The sequence below is a fragment of the Phaethon lepturus genome, unplaced genomic scaffold (genome assembly GCF_000687285.1).
Source record: "Phaethon lepturus isolate BGI_N335 unplaced genomic scaffold, ASM68728v1 scaffold2994, whole genome shotgun sequence".
Lineage (NCBI taxonomy): Eukaryota > Metazoa > Chordata > Aves > Phaethontiformes > Phaethontidae > Phaethon > Phaethon lepturus.
This window is the reverse complement of record NW_010536780.1, coordinates 103,486-128,423: the sequence shown is the minus strand read 5'-3', so window position 1 is coordinate 128,423 and position 24,938 is coordinate 103,486. Positions and strand designations below refer to the sequence as shown.

Sequence of the window (24,938 nt, the reverse complement as noted above, 5' to 3'; positions counted from 1 at the left end):
GGGAAGGCCTTTTCTTTATCAACTGATGGCAGAGCCCTGTGTGTTCCTGACAGGACTCAGCTACGCTATCAATCAAAGCGACTGAAATCCACCGCAAAGCCAATTCAGCAGCTCTGATGGCTGGAGTAATTCAGCATGAACATAATTGCTTTTACTTAGTATTATAATTAGGACCCATTTGACAAATGTCACTCTAGCTGGGCCAGGGATAATGATCAGGCTGTAATGAGTTCTGGGATCCTTACCTTCTGGGCCATGGCTCCCTGCGTGCTGTGGAGAGAGCTGCATTCCCCTTCATGGTATTCTTCTTTACATTCACGGCAGAACACAAACTGGAAAACAAACCAAAGCACACAAGTCATAAAAGCACATTGGGGATATAGACAGCAGGTTACAATCATGAAGAGTCATACAGCAGATGATCCTTTGCCCTTCTCATCCCATTAAATTCCCATACTCCTCCTAATTGTGCATCTTATTATACACTCTGATCATTAACACAACAGTTTTGCTGTTATTATTATACATTTCATCAGTGAAGTAACATAAATGCCATTATTAAAAATGAGATTTTGCTACATGGTCCATTTAGAGACATAAAGTCATACTAGATACTTCTGGGTGTGTTCCTCCTACAGTGAAATCTGTGCATACAAGGGTGTTGGATGAAATAAGCAGTTCTGCTTGATAGTGTTTACTAATGGAAATAGTCTATTCATAGTTCTGAATCAAATGCATTCTCTATGGAAGACTATTGCTGATTTTACTAGGGGATGATCACTTTGCGTAAGTCATATGAAATACCATTTTCTAGCAAATCATATCCTTGCCATGGACTTTTATAGAATGGTTTAAAAAAATCCATAGAAAGAACACAATGATAGATTAGTTAACATGGGTTTTAAGGTACTGCCTCTAGACCCTTACTGCATGTCTAACAATTGTTCTGGTTTCATCTTCCTTAAGAAGATGCTGTTTTTTACATAAGGCTTCATTTGAAAGTAATGTCTGTTGCAGATGAATAAAACAATAGTCCTTATCTCAGTCTGAGCTGCCTCTGCCACCTAAACTGGTTCATATGTACCAAATTTGATGCCTTTTTTTGAAACTCTAAAATGAAGATCTCCGTCTTGACATATGTCAAAATCTTTGACCCATCAATGCGGCACTAAATTCTGTGTCCTTGCCAGTAACGGGAAAAAGTCAATAATGTAAAATGGGTATCTCTTATGCTGTTTTAAAGCTATGCTGTCTTGATGCATCTCCAGACTCTGAAAGAGCTCTCAGTGGTAAGCCATTCTGACTGGCATTATAAGCAAGACTGATAAACAGCCTTGATTTCTAGATACAGAGCTGCATTCACATGTAATGAATAAAGGATATCAGGAGGACATGACACTAGAACATTTGCCTGCCACAAATTCCAGCTTTTGCAATTTCATTTTGAACGCTTTCAAGCTGTTTCTAAGCAGCACTGAAAATCATATTTCATTGTCATGCTAAGGAAACTGCACTTTTATGAAAAGAAGCATTGTTTAAGTCCAAAAGGATTGATCCTGTTATTCAGAAAGTCAGGGAAATTTGGAGCAGAGAAGTGGAGTGAGTCTTCTAACTTCCAGAGGTATCAAACCTAATCACTTGTTTGCTTTCTTGTTACTTCTCTCCACTGTTTTGTCAATGATTTAAAATGTTTTATTTTACTTCAACTAACACCGACTGGTTAATTCACTTGCGCTTGTTAGCAAGCAGCTTAACAGTGGAGGTACTTTGGAAGGTGTGTGGTTCGAGAGGCTGCATTACTGTAATAGAGCATCATTTAAAATACAACAACAATCTGCACCGCATTAGTGGTCAAAAGTTTCAGCCACGTTGAACACTGCTCAAGCATCTATAGGGAGGTCCTCTCTGTCTGGATACCTAGTACCTCAAAGACTTGTTATCCCTTAACAATTAAGGTTATGGCCAGGTTTAACTGTATTTCTTACTGTGTGTCATTCTCTTTCTCCTTTGTGACTTTAGTTCCCTATGAACACATCTGTCTGAAAACATTTGTCTGAAAGGGTTTTGTACACACTTGCTTTATCCCTGCCTTATCACACAACGCCTCAGCTTGCTTTCCTCACTCCAATCTCTCACCTTTCCCATGCAAGTGCAGTTTTAAACCTTTCATAAACATTGAAAAGGGGGAAATACTGAAGAAAGAAAAAAAATCCAGGGCATATATTTTGCAAAGACATTCTGGCTGCCTCACAATGTAATTTATGTGGCATTGCTGTTTATTATAATAATAAAAATCCATAAACTCATGCAGTATTATTTAAAAATGTGAAATGCATTTACTCATTATATAGAGTATTATTATACTTACTTTTAAATTAAAAAATCCTCAGGACCAATGTTAACAATGTTTTCCCCACAGGCTTGCTGTACTGGAAACATGCAGGAGTGTATAACTGGGCCTTTCACTAACAATTGTATATCCTGCAAGTAAGTCCATGAGTGAGCTTGCCACATTCTTGTAATGAAACAAAGCTCAGTTTTTGTTGGGAGACAGGATACTCTTTTCACATCTTATTAGATAATGGATGAGATGTAAAATCGGTTCTGTGGCAAAAGAACACCCCGGAGGCTGATCGGTTTGTTAGAATAAATAGGCATCTCCCAACAGAAATGCATTAAGCAGTCCCTTTTTATGGCAAAGCATGCATCATAAAGAAAAGGCATGTCACTTACAACAAAGAGCAGTTTGTGATAGTTTTATTCATTTTTTACATTCAGACATGAAAAATATAATAAAGTTTCAGTAATAAAATACAGCAACTGCAAAAATGCTGTCAGTTAACTTATACTTTGTGGCTTCATAAATATTAATAGTTATTTTGCCCTTGGAAAGGAAAGGATTTAACTTGTTCGGTCAGGATTTAACACTTTTGCATAAATTTAATATTAGTGTTTAAAATTACTGTAAGTAGTGTAATTACTAATAATAGTCACACATTCTTTTCCTTCATTTGCCAAAAAAAGACTGACAGATTACTGTGATAATATAAACAGCACATAAACTTCCTGTGTCTTTGTGTATTTAATACATATTGTTGTTACCCTTGAAAGATTCTTTGGTTAGAAAACAACCAACACAAAAAATAAATCCCAAAGGTCCCAAACCTGCCCTCTATGTTTATGCATTAAAAAGAGGATTATCAGGGAAATCCCCAAAGCACTTAAAGGGTTTAGGCACTGGAAATTAATATAACCTGTGTGTGTGCACTATGACAGGCTTCTGAATATCTGTAAAAATGTATGAGATAGGCCTAATCAGGAATCCTGAATCCAAGTGACCTCAGAGTAGGGGGTATTAAAAACCTCAATAGGGATCCAGATCCTGCTTTTAAAATCCTCCTATCTTTATGATCATTCAAACAAAAGGTAAATTCAGACCAAACTGGTCAGCTCTATGGAATTCAAACTCCACAGATGACATCTGAAGTGCCAAGAATGACTCTGAATAAAAACTAGGATGGTGAAACTGAGCTGTAGTCTCAGTTATTCCTGACTGGGCCATTTATAGTATTTTAAATGCTTTAAGTTTGGAAGTGGGAGCAGAATATAACTTTTTTTGGATGAAAGGAAAATGAGTTTGTCATTTACATGCTGTGCTGGTTGGTTTTTTGGAAACAAGATTTTGCCATTTCCTTTTTCACAACATTTCAAGGAACTGCTTTCCCTTGGATTAAGCACCACAGCTATCATTCTCTCTTTTGCGTACTGCAAATGCCTTTTCTTTGGTCTCTGATAATATCTCCCTATAGTGCTTATAAAATATTACTGTTAAAATTTTCTTTCTTCCAACTTCAATACAGTACTCCCATTCTTGAATCCCTACACAAAGCTTTGAGTTTGAGCTCCCTACTGTTATTTTAAAGTTACTCCTCAACTCAGATATTCCTTTTCTTTTTCACCCTTGCTTCCTCCCACGTGTCTACACTATAGAATGAAGGCAAGGGTGTAGTGAGGTAGTCATAGCCAAGGTTTAATCTGCAGCACCATAGGTGCACTGCTAGGGACTTATGAGTGAGCTACCAACTCAGGCACCTACCCAGATTTCTCACCAGGCTTCTTGCAATCCATGTTGAAATCTGGACTGTACGTCTTCACTACTACAGTTAATCACTATTAGCTAGACTGAAGACAGACTATGTGTGATACATGGTTTGGCCAAAGCGTATCTTCCAAAACAGACATTCACATACAGATTAAAGACATCAGGTGAGGAAAGATGCACTAATACCTCTGGTACAGTGTTTTAATGGCCCTTCAAAATCCCTGTCAAAAATTGTATCTAATGTCTACTTTGACCCTTTCTGGTTTCAGCTTCCAGCCACTGCCGCCTTCTTCGCATTTCTCTGCTAAAATAAAGTCTCTTTCAGATATCCCATATTTTCTTGCTGTGAAGGTATTTATGTACTGATATTGAGATACTTCTGAATCTTCTTTAACCTAAACAGAGAAACTCTTAAGTTTCTCACTGGTTAAGCCATTCCTCCTTCCTCTCTCCCCCAGCCCCAAATCATATTAATGGCACTTTTCTGGGGACTGTCTTGTTTTTGTCATTAATTATATTTGACTAATCTTTATACCATTGCTGTGCTGCATCAGCAGAGCCTTTATATGTACTTCTGGATCACTGTCAAGTATTGAATCGTGACAGGTTTGCTGTCAGTTCCTGTTGAATCCTGCTAGCAATACTCTGCTACACATGGATTCTTCACAGAAAACACTACTTATTTTGATCTGCCAGTTCTTAATCTACATGACCACTGCCCAGTAAGGCATCCATACTGTGTCATCTGACAATGATGAGACAATGCTGCTGCACACCTCCTAACCATGGCAGTTGGAATCTAGTCCCCTAAAGCCTTTTATTGATGTATTACAGTGATGATTTCCATATCAGAATAGTTTGTAGTTTGAAGTCTTACATAAAAAAAATTAAATTGGTTTTGTGCAATTACTTTTTCATATCAAACTTGTAATCTCATCATAGAATGAAATCAGTTTCTTCTGATATGACCTGTTGTCATTGACAAAATATTGACTAGTGTGGTGGGTTGACCCAGGCTGAATGCCTGGTGACCGTCAAAGCTGCCCTATCACTCCCCTCCTCAGCTGGATAGGAGAGAGAAAATATAATGAGAAGCTTGTGGGTTGAGGTATAGACAGGGAGAGATCACTCATAAATTACTGTCATGGGCAAAACAGACTTGACTTGGGGAAAATTAATTTATTACCAATAAAATCAGAGTAGGATAATAAGAACTAAAACCAAATCCTAAAACACCTCCCCACCCCTCCCTTCTTCACAGGCTCAACTTTATTATGGATTTTCTCTCCCTCCTTCCCCTGAGTGGTGCAGGGGGATGGGGAATGGGGGTTGTAGTCAGTTCACCACATGTTGTCTCTGTCGCTCTTTCCTCCTCAGGGGGAGGACTCCTCACACTCTTCCCCTGTTCCAGCCTGGGGTCCCTCCCACGGGACACAGTCCTCCACGTACTTCTCCAACAGGAGTTCTTCCCATGGGCTGCAGTTCTTCACGACCTGCTCCAGCCTGGGTCCCTTCCACGGGTGCCATCCTTCAGGAACAGACGGCTCCAGCATGGGTCCCTCGCGGGGTCACAAGTTCTGCCAGCAAACCTGCTCCAACGTGGGTTCCTCTCTCCACGTGGCCACAGGTCCTGCCAGGAGCCTGCTCCAGCGTGGGCTTCCCATGGGGTCACAGCCTCCTTTGGGCATCCCCCTGCTCCTGTGTGGGGCCGTCCCCAGGCTGCAGGTGGAGATCTGCTCCAGCGTGGAGCTCCATGGGCTGCAGAAGGCCAGGCTGCCTCATCATGGTCTTCACCACAGGCTGCAGGGGCATCTCTGCTCTGGCACCTGGAGCACCTCCTGCCCCTCCTTCTGCACTGGCCTTGGTGTCGGCAGAGTTGTTTCTCTCACATATTCTCATTCCTCTCTCTGGCCCCAGTTGCCCAGGTTTCCCTCCACTTTCCTTAAGTATGTATCCCAGAGGCGCTACCACCATCGCTGATGGGCTCGGCCTTGGCCAGCAGTTGGTCTATCTTGGAGCCGGCTGGCACTGGCTCTGTTGGACATAGGAGAAGCTTCTAGCAGCTTCTCACAGAAGCCACCCCTGTGCCCTCTCCTCCCCCCCCCACCTCCAGCACTCAAACCCAATACAACTAGCAATCTTGTCAAAATTGTTTTGTCTTTGCTGTTCTTCTGCCTTCTTTTCTTTGCTCTTTCCTCATTGAGTGCTGGCTGTCTGGATCCATCACTACAGATGGGAACCATGAAAATTAAAGCTACTGAATGAAGGCAGGATGAACATCTCCAACAGTACTGAGGCTTTCTGCCAGTAGTGCAAAACTAGTATGCAAGTGATGCACAGGTTCCTCAAAACCATGACTATATGAAGAAAGAAAAATCACAGATCTTCTCACCTTTCATTTAAAATGCAGGGCTTACAAGTTTTATCTTGCCTTCTCAGGCAAACAAGTACTTCAAGAAATCAACCTTCCATGCTCAGTCTTTCCTCTAAAATCAAGTCCAAAATCAAACCAAGAGAGTACTACATTGCAATCATAATTCCTGCTAAGAGTGAAATACAGCATAGTTGAAAGGTGTCAACTTTATTATTTAATGAGCTGCCAGAAAATGCACATTAAGTGCTATTGTAATGTGAGAAGGCTATAGTATATTCAAAAGAGAATACAAGGGAAACCAAATATAATCAAAGATATATATGGAACTAGATAGACTTATTTTTATGTCTTCAAAACCAGTTTGGTTACATATTACGCATCAAAGCAAAAGATGTAGCATTCCAAGATACTTGCATGGCTTTGGTCACCAGAGCATTGGAGCATCTTGGAACTGCAAGTCAACTTCTCTCACCATACTCCCATGAAGAAAAGTACTACTTTTTCTGTTTTAGTGCCTGCAGCCTAATTCATAGAAATCCTTGGCCACAGATTCCTAACATTTGAGGATCTTAACTAAGTTGATGTGGAAACCCAAATGCCATTGAGGATCCACACCAAAGAGACTTGTCCAAGATCACAGAGCAGCACTGTGAGGGAGATTTCAAGTTTTTAAACATTGGACTCCCTGCTAATCATCTCAGGTCATTCCTCAAAAGACCCACACCCTGGTTTCATAAGGTCAAAACTCAGCCTAATAAAGGTAACCGGTAAAGTCTTTCCATGCTTTTTTTTTTTTTTTTTTTTTTTTTGTAAATGAAAATAACGATGGGGGAATGCAAATAAGTAGTCACTGATCACACAGAAGCTCCTAGGAGTTCCAACCAGCAAAGGTTTATAGGGTATACAGCAAATGTATAGTTGCTTGTTTTTTTTAATCAGACTAACAGGATTTTTCAACTAGATTTTTTTTTTTTTTTTTTTAAACCTGTAGATTGGTTTATTAAATAGTGACATAAATAAAGCACTGGAAATGCAAATAATTCCTTCTCTTCACCTGACAATATGATCACCTGGTCAAAAAAAGCCTTGAAAATGTAAAATATTATAAGGCACTAAGTTTCAATCTAAATGAGCTTTTGTAGTCAAACTATTTGCTGCTGATTGGAGCAAGGATTCATAGAGAAAATATGAACGTGCCTTAAGGGAAATAAGAGCTATCAGAGAGTGACATATAGAATGGCAATGCCCACAGTACCCAAAGTCATCTCTATACAGTGTTTCTGTTTAGAAAAATGTAGCTTCTGATTGAACTTTCCAAAGTATAAACTATAATGTTATAGTGAGTGACACATACCTACAGATTTTTTTGTTTGTTTGTTTGTTTGTTTTTTTTAAGAAAAGCCCTCAGGCACCAAATTTCACTGGAAAAGCTTTTACCATATAGTGTATCTTTTGAGTAAGAGAGGAGTCTGATTCTTGGCTAGAGTTCAAACCTCCATAAACAGAGACTAAGCATTTTTTACTTTGAAACTATGTACTCTGTTACTTATCTCTATGCAAAGTGGATTAAACACATCCCCCCGAATGTCACAGTCTTAGTCATGCTACTGCTGTGAAACACACATCTTGGGTGTTGGACCGACTTTGCCTCTGGCACTTTGTTACATCCAGCACCAAGTTCGAGACCGTCAGCCACGGGCCCTCTCTTTTGGTATTTCTTGTGCTTACAGCAAGAACCTTTAAAAGCAGAATATTTACCATCTGCAGGAGCTATGTTTACGCTGGATTTGTGGCTTTGCCAACTGTCAGTTATAGAAACACCTGCAAATGCTACATTGAAGATAAATGCCACAGCAGAAAAAGTATCCATTTTTAATGACACTGGTTTTATCAAATACAAGGCAATTGCAAGGCATGGTAGCACTTGCAGAGCAATTTTGGTCTTTTTCCGTATAATAAAGTACACACATTTACTATGCATATTTCATCTAAAATCAAACTTTTGTGAGGAGCATGACAATCTGTCAAAACATGGTGTCAAAAACACAGCTGCAGCCTCTGCACAGCTTTTGCAATCTAAGGGCAATTTGCCATCAATACTATAAGAGGCAATTTTCTATCAACATTAAGAGCTTTAAGCGTAGGACTGCATCAAAATGTCTTAGAGATTTCAATGTTTTTCTTTTGAATCTGAAAGTGAAAGTCTCCCTGCTGACTTCTACAAAACAACCCACGGAGTCATTCCCTAAGATCTAGATGATGGCACGCACATCCCAAGGCTCTTCAGTGAGTGCTGATGAGTTTGTGTCTGCTGACAGCCAGACTGTCCTGGAGCTTGCCTTGCATCAGGCACCATTAATCTAAAAGAGGGATTGGTAAAATGGACAGCAGAAGCTCAGAGAACCTGTCCTAGACCTCCCCAAATCTCCTCTTTGCTGATTTATGTGGATGGGCAATCTTACTTCTTTCCATCCCCTTCTGAATTGCCTTGTGGTCCAAATGCTGTAAGATAAAATGACTTCAGGCCCCTGTGGCGGGACGGTTAATGCTCTTTCCAGATTCCTCTACCCCATACCTACACATAAGGGTATTGCACAATCTTGTCCTTAGCATGTTGGCTGGGAGCTGACCTACTAGCCCATCCCAGAAAATAAGAGTGAGAAGTCTGTAAAGCAGAGTTAGTAACAAGAGTATGTGGTATACTGAAAGTATGAACACCTGTTATTTGTTGTGCTATTAGGTGTGCATAACAGAGTCAGGTCTTGTTATCACTGATGAATCCCATCTGGTAGCTGACTACCCATGCAAACACAAGTGCAAACACTGCAAAATTTTCAAAGTAGGCCATGTTTTTTGTTGTCTGAACAGGCATATCTGGACCTGGTGAAGTTGGGTACCTTTTACTGGGAGCAGAACAATCCTGTGCCCTGGAGCACTGGGAGAGATGGCCAGATTGATGCCAACCAAGCTACCTCTGGAAGAAGAAGCCACACAAGCTTAAACAAAGTAGGCAGCTGCCTAGAGCAGCCGGCTGCTAAACACAGCAAGACATTCATGTCCTTGTGACTTACCCCACCTGTGCCAGAGCTGCGGACAGCAAGCAGAGCGAGCAAGGCTTCTAGCTTGTCATGCTACAGGGACTATCACAAGTTCTCAGATGTTAAACACTACTACTTCGAGGAGCTCTTCCTAATCCCAGAAATAGCTGCTGTCACAGCCAGGCATCTTCCTTCACTCTTAATTTCCGCGTACCCGCTTCTCCTCTCTGCCGCCTTATTTCTACGCAGCAGTAGTCTAGTCCCTTTCCTTGCCCCTTCAGGTGGCAAAACTGAATCTTACTTGCAGCTTACACTACAGAGAGGCTTTAAATTAGCCTTGCTGGAAGTCTTACAGCCATGTCAGTAATCTGTAGCTAATGCAGCGTTTGGGACCTGCACTACTGTCTCTGCCTGGTGCTGTATTATGCTGGGTAGATGTTTCAAAACTGCTTGGAGCTAGCTTGGGGATGCAGAACTAGAGAGCTCCCTTACTTCACTGTATAGTACAGACATGACAAAGAAATTTAATTCAGTATTAGGTTCTTGCCGGCACCACTGGAGAGAAATAACAATCGTGTATTGGCTTAATTATGTTATTGTTTACTACCCTTAGTAAGTTGTACAGACATCTAACCACATCTATCTAGCGTACAATTTTGAGCAATTTTATGCCTGAATGACTAACAAAATGCAAAGTGGATGCAGGTAAACTTAAGACTTCTACAAATGATTTACATAATAAATTACATGGTATTTATATGAAGGAACATTGGAAAAAAATCAGTGTTATTGCCATCTTATCATTTAACGGAATACTTTAGAAACTAAATGCAAGGGATAAGGGGTTTAGTCATTTACGAATATAAGGAACATTTTTACAGCAACCAAAGATGTAAAAAATATCTAAGCTGTGATTTTTTACAAAAACTTTTTGTAATCTAGTGGTTATTATTCTCTATATTTTTAATATCTCACAAAAGAATGTAACATTCTACTTACTACTGATATAAAAAGAAAGAGAACTAAACCTCTAAATACATAACATATATAGGCATATATTAAAACATACACTGTGTATCTCTCCCACTTACAGTAGTAGAAATCCACTGTAACTCCAGTGGAACAATACAGTATTTACCCTAGAGCAGATAAAGTCAGAGCATGAGTTACGTTCTAAAGGAAAAAAAGCTAGCATGTATGTTGTCAACACTAAAATGGATACAAAGAAGAATAAGAAGTAAAATTTTATACAGAAGGAAGCATTATGTTTAAGGAACTAGGATGCAAAGAGGGAAAATGATAGTTATCTTGAGATGCCTCTGGACAGTATGAGACAAAGCATTTTATAACAAGTATAACAGCATATCTTTTGAAAACATCCTTCCTGCAGAAGATGCATCACTTTATATGTGTGATGTGCTTTGCAACAAGTGGTTGGAAGCTACATTAAAATATCACTTCTTGCAAGTTTGAAAAAGATGTTTTGATGCTGAATGCATATATCAGTTCACAAGGAATGTCATGAGGAATGAATTTTGCTGCCTGTGGTGTTAGCTCCTGCTCTAGCAGCTTTGGAGTTCAATTAATATGCCCTTAAACAGTATGAGAAACCTATTTCCATACGATAATACATGCCCTGGGCATTTGAGCATCTAGCTGCACATTTACATGTGCAAACAGACCTGAAAATCTGATGGATTCATTAACGTGATTCTTGAAATGAACTCCTGAACACGCAGGCTGGGAAGCTGATGAGAGTTAAGCAATTACCCAGTGCCTAATTCACACTGAATGACAATAGAAATCAGTCAATAGAAATCAGACTTCCCTGGATGTTTTTTTAAATATCCCTAACATAACCAAGGCACCCCACATACGAAATATTATTCTGAGCCATTCGGACTGTGTCCCTGTAGCCATGTGCAAGCAGCATGTATTTTGCTCCTCTCCTGCTTGCTGGAATTAATCTACGTTAAAAAAGCCCACTCAGCAATATTAAAAACCTTCCAGAAGATGGCAGCAGTGACACAGGAATCAACACAGGCAGGCTTTGCTACGGTTTTGCCATTGAAAAAGATTCTAAAAAAAAATAGTCAACAGCTAAGACCCAGCCCAGGTTTACTAACAGCTGATACATGCAAAACCAGTCCTGACAAGACAGTCTCATAAAGAAGAAATGGTATTCGGATGCTCTCAAACACATAAAAAGGAGCAAGGGGTGGTTCTTGTTTCCAGGGCATTGCACCTTACTTCTCTTGAATCTGGTAACAGCTGAAGCCCTGTAAAAAGAATGTTCTTCTAAATATGACCGTATAGCAAATAAAGTAGCATAAATAACATATCTCAGACAACTATGGTGCTGTTTTAAGTGTTTTATTGGGTTCATGCTATCTCCTATGTGTAGTACTTGCTTTTCATAAGTATAAACACACAGAGTCTATGTGCTAGGGATATATGATACAAAATAATGAACGGATTACTGTAAGCTGCTCTTCTCTGAGGAAATGCCTAGCTTCTGCATTAGAGTCCAGTGAGCTTGCCTTTCCTCTTAGTGTCCTGATTACGCAAGGTATTGGGATATTTCTCTGAGATAAATTCTTTTTTTTTTTTGGGGGGGGTAAGGGAAGGAATGATCTTAAGCCTCTATTCTGTTTCTAGTTTATGTTTGTCTTATGAAGAAATGAATCCTTCGATATTAGGCAATAACTAATCTACAGTGGTCAAATCCAATCCATGTTCTCTTCAAAGACCAGCACCAATCAGTTCAACATTTGCTTGGTTCAAATTCACAGTGTGAACAGTACTTTACTGGGGAAAAAAAAAAAAAAATCCTGTATTAGATGATTCCAATTAGAGGTGTTTCTAAGCCTGAATATTGACACTGAACACCACTGAGAAATTTTGGGCAAATTTCAAAAACAGATGAAAACCTGGTGTTAACCCTCAGTCTAAAATTAGGTGTAGCCAGACCCAGACCATCAACTCCATCAAGCTCTGAACAATGAATTTAGATTCAGGATCTGCAATTCCAAGTCATCTGAAAGGGGAATAAACTAAAATAAAAATTCTTTAGAAGGAAGTGAGAAAGAAATTGCAAGAATTTTTGAAAACCTTCATATCTGGTTCTCCTGAATGGGGTATCATCTTTCCAAAATGTTCTACAAACACTGCTGGAGAAAGCACTGGAATAATAATAAAAATATCGCATTTCCTCTTTCAAAGAAGAAAATCAGGTGCTTCCTGAGAAACACAGGTCTCATCAAAAATCAATGAATGATAGCTGTCCCGGTTCATGCCAGGCGTCCCCTGTCACAACCCAGAGTTCCAGTTAAGGATCCCTCAATTTCTATACCTTCTTTTCAGTGCAAAGGCTAGTTGTGTGGTTTCAAGTAATTTTCTTCTGAAACAGGAATGTTTTTTAAGACTTACACAGTTTGTGCTAATTGTGTTCACAGAGTATATACCTAGTCAATAATGTGACTTCTTGTCTGACCTTTCAAACTGATCCTTTTCTGGTTTGTTGATCCTAGACATTTTATGTGAAGTAATTACACAAACTACCAAAAAATGAGCCCTGAAATGTGAGCTTAGAACATTAGCTAGTTTACAGGAAATGAAAACAATTTAGCACTTGCCTCTGCATCATTTTGATGAACCACACAAGAAATATTTTAGCAGAAGAAATTCCATATTCAAATTCTGAATACATTTACATGTGTACAAACAAAACAAATATAGTCCTGTTCAGCATATACTGACAGGTAGCAAGATCCCTGTCGACAAAACATATGCTTTATGAATCTTTCATGTTTATCAAAAATAATTTTACAACTTAGCCATTTTCTTACTTTTCTTTGGATTTCTGACAGATCTACAAATCACCCAACATGCATTATATTTCTCTAGTTGCCTGCGAGGCAACACAGGAGGGCACAAGCAATCTAGAAATTTTCTGGAGTACACTGATGACAATTTCCTGACACAAGTGGTACTTCCATCATGGAAGAAGTGGTTGGACATGTGAAGACTGGAGGCAGCCTAGGCTGCAGCAACCATAAACTGATGAAGCTCAGGATCCTGAGAGGAGGGAACAAGACAAAAAGCAGGACCACAAGCCTGAACTTCAGGAGAACAGGCTTTGGCCTGTTCAGGGACCTGCTTTGAAGAATCCCATGGGACCCAGCCCTGGAGAAAACAGGCACCCAGAACAGTGGTTGATGTTCAAGGATCACCTCCTCCAACCTCAACAACAGTCCATCCCGACCATCAGGAAATCAATAAAAAGTAGTAGGAGACCTGTATGATGAACAAGGAGCTCCTGACTAGACTTGGACAAAAAAATGAAGCATGCAAGAGGTGGGAGCAGTGATCCAGGAGGTATACAGAGACAGTACCCAAATGTGCAGGGATGGGGTTAGGAGAGCCAAAACCCACTCGGAGTTGAAACTGGTAAGGGACACAACGGCATCAAGGACTTCCACAAGTACATCAGCAACAAAAGGAAGAATAAGGAAAATGTGGGCCTGCTGCTGAGTGGGGCAGGGGATCTGCTGACAAAGGACATGGAAAAGGCCAAGGTACTCAATGGGGCCTTCACCTCAGTCTTTACTGGCAAGACTTGCCTTCAGGAATCCCAGGTCCCTGAGACCAAAGGGGAAGTCAGGACCTAGAAAGACTTGCTTGGCCTTGCTGAAGAAGGATCAGGTTAGGGAACATTTAAATGAACTGGACCTACACAAGCCCTGGTGGGATGCATCCATGAGTACTGAGGGAGATGGTTTATATCATTACAAGGCCACTCTTGATTACCTTTGAGTGGTCCTGGCAACTTGGAGAGGGTCCTAAGGAGTGGAAGAAACCCAATGTAATTTCTGTCTTCAAGAAGGGCAAGAAGGAGGATCCAGGGAATTACAGGCCAGTCAGCCTCAGCTTAGTCATTTGGGAAGCTGATGGACCAACTACTCCTGGAAACCATTTTGAGACCTATCAAGGACAAGAAGATGATTTGGAGTAGTCAAAATAGACTTGTGAAGCGGAAATCATGCCTGACTAAACTGATAACCTTCTACAATTAGGTGAGTGGCTTGGATGGACAAAGGGAGAGGGGTAGATGTTATTTATTAGATGTTGAACACAGACACAAGTTGCCCAGAGCGGTTGTGGAGTCTCCATCCTTGGAGACATTCAAAACCTCACTTTTCCTGACCTCAGGAACCTGCTCCAGCTGACCCTACTTTGAGCAGGGGTGGGCTTGGACTAGGTGATCTCCAGACATCTCTCCCAACCCTGGAAATTTGGTGCTTCTTCCAGTTGCTTAGTGAAAACTGCAAAATGTGACTACCACATTTTTATCAGGTATGAATCTGTGCAAAATGTTTTTTGCGTATTATTTATTAAGACCCAATTCCACATGATCCTGAGAATCCTTTGCATATGTCAATGTTAGTGGGTTAATTTGCTGCGAAGGTTCTTCTCAGGTGCAAATATGCCTAGGGTCTCTACTTAGGAGTCACTTTCTGCCTGGTTTTACCAAGGGTGAAGTCATGCAAGAAGGCACCATCAAAGGCTTGTTACTGCCAGTGTAGATGCAAGGCCCTCCTCCAGCTGTTCGCTCTCTATACATCCATGGGATTTATCAGTAAAGACAATAAAATCTCGGATGGCTGTATAGATATCTTCCTCACACACATAGGTATAGATGTGCAGTGCATTCCTAGGATGCACAAATAGCATAAATTTCACTGCTAGTAAACATATGATATGAAACTACAATCCAGATGGCACAACAGATTACACTAAACCAAAGTCCAGTTGTTCACCCTTTTCTCAGCACAGTTAGCAAAGCAGATGCGACCCGTAAATCCCAAGGTAACACATATCTGCACACGCACACATATCAGAAGGACCACTCCAAGTTGGAACTTCGGCAAAACATGGGAGTAGACCAGACCTCTGTATAAAAACAGTTTATGCTTGACTAAAACACACCCATCAATCAGTCTTGGTTCAAAAGACCCACTGCAAGAAGACAAATGAACCACAGTGCACCCGAGTACCAGTGCTGGCAGGAGCAAAGGCTGCATGACATCTCAGAACAGCATGATCCACTCCCTCCAAGTACCACTAGGAGATCCCCACACCTACCATCATGTCTTGTTTTCATAACTCTGAACTGGCACATCCTTTTTAAAGTTTCTGGAGTTAATGACTGCAGTCCAAACGATCTTTAGAATAAGCATGCAATGCTGACAAATGTCTCATTTATTTACTGCTTCTAAGAAACTGGTATGGTAGGGCTTATTGTTTGTTTTTAATAAGGAAGGGAGTTAAAAAATTAATCTTATGTGGTAATTAGGTTGTGTTCTGATGATCTGCTTATATGTGAAATTTCTTGCTATCATGGAAATGAGCATGACTATGTTTTCTCCCGTGGAGCTACATTAATTTATAGCTGCTTAGGACCAGGGCCTACCTGCCCGTTTATGACATCTAGAATATGAATTCATACAGCTGTATGGCATCAAAAGTCACTACATGAGCACAGCACACACCTAAGTATTTGTCATTTGAGACATTCTGCTGCAGTAATGCACCTCCTCCTGGGCCTCCGTCCTCTCATTGCTTTTCCTATGCATTTCATCTAAATTCATTTTTTCTTTCCATTTCTCTGGCTACATTTACATCTTGACTCTCTTCATTGCATTCCTGAAACAAAATTCAAGCTCCTCTCTATCTTTAAAAAAAAAAAATAAATCTTTTTTTTTCATGCTTTTAAAAACATATTCTCTTAAAAAAAAGTGATCAAGATTTCTTTTCTGTTTTGCTCCCTCTTTCCTAACACCTTGACTTTCCCTTTGTTCATACCTGGAAGCATTACTCTTCTCACGTTGCTCCTGAACATAGGAAGAGCCTCAAAATCACTGTTAGAACTTAATAAAAGCAGTAATATGCTTATAACAATGCTAACAATATCACTATACCAACGTTGCTAAGAACAATGCTACTGTCTAACACAAGGTGTATCATTCCTTCCTCTCATCCGCTTCCCTGCTCTCAAAAGGCTCCGAAGCAGCCACACCTGGAAGCCTTCCAGCTGTGAAATGCACATGACTTTGGCGTGCCCTTGGGGTAGCAACGAAAGGTATGTGTTTGGAGACAGTCACCTTTTCTACCTCCTGAGGTGTCCTTAGGGCTTTCTATGCAAATTAGTCAATGGTAAGTAGGATAGCATGAGCTAAATTCTGTATTCAGGATCTGCATAAAAGGCAGATAATTAATCAAGGAGGGGTAAAAAAAAAAGGAAACTTTGCTTTTTTCTATATATTATTCAGATGGAACTGACCCTGAGGATATTATTAGTGTGTGTCTAATCCCCACTACTTGAGCACACATGCCTGTGGCTCTATTTTGTTGTTAATCATTAAATTTTTGCCTTTTTTTGGTTCTGTTTTTGCATAAATCAAAGAAGAAAGAGACATGCCAATTGGCCACTGATAAATAGCAATGTATCATTTACCTTGAAATAAATATAATCTGGTGGAAAATGTTATGTTTTTTCTCTTTTCCCCTCAAAATTCAACTGCCTTTGCTACTGGGAATTTAATGTGAAGAAAAAAAGAAAATAGCTATTGTTAGTGTATGACCCCACTGTATTTTTGTTCTTCTGCTTCAAAGGCAACCTGCCAGCTCACACAGAAAACAAAGAAAGGTTACTTTTGCAAACTGTATTAAAAGCACTCAACAATAATGACCCAAATCCACTACAGCTCCTAGTTGTCTTACTGCAGTATTTGGGGGCTATTACTGTAGCTTTTTATTAAATAAGGATCATTATCAAACCTTATTTTGAGTCTTATGTTGTATTATCTTTACGTAGTATGTGTACTGCAGCTGTGTGCCACAACAGTGTGCCACAAGCTCCTTCTGACTTCAGTCTGATTTTTGGATACACAGGAGGTCAGAATTTTTCTATAAGCAGTAAAACAAAAAAAGGCAAAGCATGCCTGCTTTCACTGAAGTGGCAAAATCACGTTTGTCAAATAGAGATGGACTTTAATTTGGCCCTGTAAATTGTGGTATGTGTTATTTTCCCACTGGAGAATCAAGTGCGCATCACTTTTCTCAGCTGCTATATGAGAAAATTGTAGTTCATGAAAACCTGGTAGGGATTAATGGGAAAAGGATACAATTTGACTTACAGTTCAAGTCATGCCTATTTTCCATTAACAGAAAGTGTTATGTTTTCAAATTAAAAATGGTCCCAAGCTGCAAAATCCAAGGTTTGTATCAACATTTTATTCTATCTTATGTTCAAGGAACAAGTTGGAAATGAATCCCATGCTTAGATTCAGCTCATTTTATATAACCTCTGCTCGTGGATTCTAGCACTTGAGGAGTCAGTGTCTAGTTCCAGGAATTTGGTAAATGCTCATCACTTGTCAAGATAAGATTAGATATTCAGCATTAACAACTATTTGTTCTAGCTTGTCCACTAGATGCTTGAAGTAACTACCTAGCCCTCTGCTCAGTACACACACACATACAAGCAGAATTACAACACAGCACCTTTTCCTGATGAATTACTTACAAGCTTTACAAGATGCAAACCCATGATTTTCTGTATTTATAATAATGTATATGTCACCTCAACTAGTAATATGACAATAGATATATGAAAGGAATTTCCCTTGAAGTCAAGGAATAATGTACACATTTGCTATTTTTTGAAAAACCTTCATTTAAAGGAAAGGAATTTCTCTTTTGACAGATGCCACTGTTGCTATGGGATCCAATTAGATGTTTTTGTCTTGCACAATGACTGCTAAGGATATGTACACATGCATTACACAAGGAATTAAGATATATAATTCTTACGGAGAGAGATGTCTAATGCCTGAGAGTAGCAGGCTAGACATTAGGTTGCCATTAAGAATGAGCTTAACTTAAACCATTTGAATAGTCTCACTGAAATGGATCTCAAGTATAAGCAGATGCTCAAGTAAAATTTTGCATTAGGTCTTTAATCCTAGTTCACAGCAAATTTAATTAAAATTTTCTTAGAGCTTGTATTAGAAATATATGAAGCCAAGCAATTAAAACACATGTGATTATTTACACGAGGCCTTCCCAATACATAGGTTTTTTATACCTGATAATTGACAAATCAACCTACAGCCAGTCTTTGTAAATCTTGTTTTATTAGTGTCTTCTCTACTGAATTTTTTTCTTAAACCAGAAAATAATTTGAAATATTGGTGGTGTTATTGGTGTTGCTATTGGACCATCTCAGCCCACTAGCAGCTCTGCACTCCAAATCTGTCCACACTTCTACAGATGTTCAGAGGAAACTAGCGTTATGCCTATTTCTTTCTTGACTTTGGTCTAAGTGCTTTCCCATTGTAGACATCTGATATACGATGGATGTGCACCTTAGCACTGAACTGTAGACAATGGGAGAGCTATAAACATATAAAAGTAGCATTTCTGTTAAGACCCTGACAGTAAGCTTGTCCATCAGCCGCAGAAACTCTAAGGCTTGACAAGACGTGTGGTAGTCTGAGATAACGCATGCCTTGTGGGTGTTGTGAAGTATGAGGCAGAGGCAAACGCTTTTACTGACCTGCCAGTGTTATCTTACAGTAACATACACACCTTGGAATATCCTATGAAATTATAAAACAGCCCCAAACTCACAGAAAATTAAATATATATTTTTTAATTTATCAACTAAACAAAAGAAATGAGGTGCATAATAATTAAATAGCCAGTAAAGAGCAAATAGCTTATGAAATGTTTCGTTTCTGGACTGCTGAGGAGAATAATAGGCAGGGTCACAGGTGAATGAAATAAAATGTCACGTACATTCCTCATGCTATTCAAGCATAGCAATTTCCCCAGAAGGTTCATCATTAAAACAAAAATGAAATAATGGAAGAGAGAGTTCGGAAATATTTTTTCTTTTTTCATGCATCTTAATATTTCTCAAGACACACTCCTATTTATAATTGTGATTGACATTTGGAATGCCATAGTTACTCTACTGGATCATACCACAGCCCTGTCTAGACAGAAATTTTTCAGCCTGGCAGTTAATACATATAGATATCTGTAACTAGAAGAATCCAATGTTTCCAATAATCCGTATATCAAACAACATTTAGCGAGTTCAAGTTTTCTAGAAAATATGGAATCCTTTTCTAAAATATTCTTATGAACCAGTAATCATCACTATTCAATTCTTAAACAACTCTAAGTAATTTATCAATTGTCTCTGAAATCTGACATAGCTGTCCAAATATTGATTGCAACTCAACTTTAAAAAATATATCACCGGGTGACTTGTCTTAATGTCTTCTTGAAGCAATGGGTTCCATATCAGTGAAGTCCTTCACATTCAAGAGAGTTTCCCTTGCTTTTTCTGTGAGTAACAGTCATTTAAAATTCATATCTAAGACTAAAATACAGCTTTCATACAAAAGCAGATGAATGAATGAATACCTCAACATTCAAACAGCACAACAGCAAGACTGCACATTGTAATAATTCTTAAAATCTTATTTTAACTGTAAGGATACGTTATAAATCCACCCCTAATATTTATGCAGTTATTTCATATGATATTATTTATTTCATAGTATATTTGCTGAAAAGTAGTACCTTGTTCAGGGGCAAGATCCCTGGAGACAGGTAATATCTTTTACTGGACCAGCTGGTACAGCTAGAATACTGAGCAGGGCTTTGGGATATATACAGTCGTCTTCATTTTGATCCCAAACCAAAAGCTTCTCCCTTTTAGGAGTTCCCCGTAATGAAAGAAATTAAGAAAGCTTTTCTATGAGCATTAGCAATGAAGACGACAGTTTTGCAGACATTTGTATAATGAGTTTGAGAGATGATGTGGATTTTCTGATGTTTAATCAGGCTTGAGCTCATTATACAGCTCAGGACATTTGAAAGGTCTCTCTCTCTTTCTCTCCTACCCCACTACCTATTCATGATATTTGTGGAAATATATGGGGTAACATATGGTTAAAATTGGCCCCACAGGTTAGGAAGTTACTAGAGGGGTGTGAAAGGTCAGCAAAGACACAGAAATAGTGCTATTGCATGAGACTTATTTCCATACAAAATCAGGATGATAAAAAAAAAGTGAGCTCATCTCGCACTCTCTGACAGGCAAAGTCTGCTGATAAAAAGAAGAGGAACGTGGAGCAGATACGTCGTGATGAACACAGGGTAAGGACTTACAGAGTAGAGAACAGAGTAACATGTCCCATTGTTAAACCTGTTCCTCATTGTGCTCTCTATATCATTTTCTTTCGTGCTCCTGTAACTCCCTATCTCTTTTTCTGCTGTATGTTCTGAAAGGTAGAGAGATATCTTTTAAGAGCCCTCAAGAGGTTTTTGGTAACCTATTTTATGTGATCATTAGCCTTCATTATGTTTCCATCATCTGATTTTCACATTACTTAGATTCATTTTTTGCTCTCTGTGAAAAAAGAAATGCACCTGCATCCAGGTTAGTTTTTTTGTATGATAAGCCTAAACACTTTCAATAGATTACACTAAAGGTGTTTTTTTTCTTTTTTTTTTTCCTCCCATGGAAAGAAAACCTCATATTTTCCAACATTTTAGTGCTTAAATATTTAAAACTTGTTATCATTTTAGTTGTTCTGCTTTGTGCCTTTTTTTCAAGAGCAATTATACCCTGAGGCACAGGGCACAACAGGGGTTATAGCATTTTTGATGCAATGTTGCTGATGTCTTATGTAACAAGACCATCCCCACCCAGGCTTTGCTTCGCTTTGCCTCACTTTATTTACCCCCACAATACAATCCAGCATCCCATTTGCTTTCAGCACTGCAGCTGTATTTTAGTCCAAAGGCTTTAGGGACTTTTCTATAAACAACTCCCAAATTCCTCTCCCATTAACTAGTCCCCATTCTGTTCTGGGAAGGACTTTTTTTTCCGTGAGTGCTGATTAGCAAGGTAGCTGAGTAGAAGTTGTTTCCTATCAATATTCCTACCGGTTCATTTGCGGTTAAGACAATGTTGTCCTTGTGACACCACAGCTATTTCTAAGAATTTTGATGTCCTAAACAAGCTCATGGATAAAATCCATCAAGAAAAAGCTACTTATAAAGAAGGAAATAAAAAATAAGCTCTTGGTCGTGCCATTACTAACTAGTGGTAAGCCATGAATCATCTGTGTCTATATAGTACTATGAGAGCTCATAACTTATGTAGACTCTCCTCCAGAGATGACAAAACAATAACATTTTACAGGTATTTGCTTTACGGTTTCTTGATTGATCAGGCTGTGATCTGATATACTACTACACTGACTACAGCAGAGGGCGTTGGCAAGCGTACACGGTATGAGGTCAAACAGATTGACACATCAAACATAGTCCATTTACCATGCACATAAAATGCATAGTAAATAAAGATCTAAGGGCAGAGCTTTTGAACCACTGCCATATTATGTGTGCAACAGAAGGTACAAACATGTATTTTGTTTGCAGTTGCCTCTGTAGTCATCACAGTATTATGGTTTTGTTAAAAAAGTCTGGAAAGGAGAAAAGGAAAGCTACATTTTGCCTTGTCGTGGCTGCTGACCCCGGGTCCTGTTGTGCACTCCCAGGGGAGCAGAAGCTTGCTTGCTCCTCTGGCACGTATGGATGTGGGGGAAGCTGCGGGAGTATAATGGGACAGGTGGAGTGTGACCTGGCAGCTAGGACATGAATACAGGGTGGGACTCTCCCAGGAGGCACAGGGGACTTGCTTGAAGCAGATAGCAAACCCACAGCTAAGTCCTCATAGAAAGGAGATGAGTTCTTAAAAATCTGGACGGTTCACTGAGAAGTTTGTTGCAGCCTACAAAGTCACTAATAGTCAATGGGCTGGAAAGCAATACAGAAGTAACGGTGCACTTTTAATGACATGCTGAAGGATTTATCTTTTCCCAGACATTTTTATTTAATGTCTTGGCCACCAGCTTTTCTCTGTTTAAAATTATTACTTCATTCTACTTCAGTATATGGGATATAAATATGTATAGTGGTGGGTGTACATGTGTGTATACCTGTGTATATATATAGAAAGAATATACGTAGTATCTGGCTTGGTGTCTTTTTAATAAAATCTACCTCCAGAGATGGAAAATTCTTCACTGTTTTTTTTCAGCATGCTTATTTTTAAGAAAAAATGGGGCAGTTCAGCTTTATGGCTTCTAGATAGTTGGAGGTCCAGCCGTAATATACAGTAAGAATGCATTACTGTCCGGTTAGGGTAAATGTGTGTTGGGTTCAAAAGACACGTAAATCAGGATTTTTTCCTGCAATTACTATTTTATAACGATTCATTTTCACAGTGTTTGTCTTTCAATCTCTGTATAAGAGTCATGTTTAAGTAAATAAATGAATTCTATTGGAACCAAATCTAATCACTGGGGAGAGGTTTTCATATCCTCTGAATAACATGAAGCCATTTATTAAAACTGACTTAACCTCTAAGACTATTGCGATCCCCTCTGGTGTGTGTTTGGGAAGGGGTTTGTGAACGGGATCCTGCAGCTTCAACTGCAGCAGATACAGCTGAGATCCACCTGCAAAAAACTGAGAGTGAGACTGCCTGCAGCAGGTCTCACCCTGGGTCCAAAGTGTGTCTAGTTCTGTCTCCCACACAAGCTTCCCCATTTCAGTGATAGATGCCTTCAGAGATCTAAAGACTTACTGATGAGAGAGAAGTAGGAGAGGAAGACTGGGGAAAAGAAAGACTTCAGCCTCCTGACTGTGCAGACAACCTCAGCCCAATGTTTATCAGTCTTTCAGAAGTGTAGCTGGGTTTCGCAGTAAAGGACTGCAAAAAGGTAGTACCTTCAACTGCTCTTCTATTCTACTGTTTCTCTACAAAGGAACAGTGTTGGTGTGTACTTCAGGCTCGATCCGATGAAGGGCTTGGGTGCACAGAAGTCAAATACTGCAGTATTTAATGTCCTAGAATGAAACTTGCGCATGCACAGCAATTTGACTTAGATGTTTCAGAGCAGCACAGAGCTGCTGGCAGATAGACGTGTTGTTAACTCACAGGGACTGTATAGTGTCCACAAAAGGACTAGGTAAACTGGTTATTAGAGCTTAGGCCTACACAGAAATGAATAGGTGGTATTTTGCAGGCAGACACAAAGCAGAGAGTAAACAGCCAGCTTTTGCTGTGCAAGCGGGACATGAGTGGAGTTCCCCAGGGATGTGTGCTGGAAGCTGAAGTTCCTCACCCCCAGCCGGGAGTCTGCAGTGAGGTAAGAAAGTTTGCAAATTATATTGTTTAGAGAAGCAAGGACGAAGGCTGATTCTGAAGATAAAAGAACCTTACGAATCTGGATGATAAAGTAGCAGGTTAAATTCAGTGTATATTCTGTGGCTGTTTCAATAAATAGCCTTGATTCAATGCAATATTTAGGGGACATCAGATAAAGATGGTAAGAATGAAGTTCAAAGCAGTTGATTGGATGGAAGTGGCTCCTCATGGCACATACAATGCATCTGTGCACCTTATTGCCAAAGAATGTTATACGTGCTAAAAGCCTACATCTTTCCAAGACAGCCTGGTCAAGTACATGGAAGAGAAATCCAGTGGAAATAATTACCGATACATCGGTTTCAGGAAGTCTCCTCAGCTAACTAGAGTCTGAGAAGGTGTAAAAGACAGTATCATAGTTGCTTGTTCTGCTCCTACTCTTTCCTAGGGACCTGTGCATGGCTACTCCTGGTGACACCTTTACAGGCTTGGTGGACCCCAGGCTTGGTGCAGCACGGGTATTGCGCCCCAGGAAGGAGCAAGTCCTGCCTCTGCTTGAGTGCCGAGTCCAGGCACATGCCGGCACTTAGGGCTGGGGCGGGGGCTAGAGGCACTGCAGGGTCAGGTGGGACTCGGCAAAGCCAGATGTGTTGCCCAGGGTGGCACAGGCAGGAGCACAGTAGTACTTGTTGTAATTCACTGTCACACAGATTTAGAATAGGATGTTATTGCGGTACTGGTATCAGGGTGATGGCACTGGCACTGGTACCACCCACCACTGCTGCCAACAAGCTCTGGCAGCAGGAACTTGTTGGGGAGTAGAGCCAAAAATGGGGCCCTAGTGTATGCCATGACAGCAATACCAGCTGACTGCAGGAGCTACAGGAAGCTGATTACCCTGCGGCTTATTAAACTATGTTGAGGACCATGTCAATGCCAGAAATAACTCAAAATGGAAAGCCTTTCCCACTACTTTACAGCTTCATTTGCACTGAACTGCGCGTGCCGTGATGCCCTTGCTGGAGGAGCAGCACAGGAATTCATTCTTCACGAGATGCTGGCTATGTAAAAACAGGTCTGGCACAACACTAAGCAATGAAAAACTGCATGTAAATGAGAATTTTA

General features: G+C 39.8%; 1 protein-coding gene across 1 annotated transcript in view; it reads right to left on the bottom strand.

Moving 5' to 3' along the window:
- Positions 1-24,938, bottom strand: part of PARK2 (parkin RBR E3 ubiquitin protein ligase) — a 130,340-nt gene that overhangs the window by 17,518 nt on the left and 87,884 nt on the right. Inside the window, exon 4 of the mRNA XM_010286258.1 lies at positions 246-332. Within this exon, the coding sequence (XP_010284560.1) occupies positions 246-332 (87 nt within the window). The remainder of the gene's footprint in view (positions 1-245; positions 333-24,938) is intronic.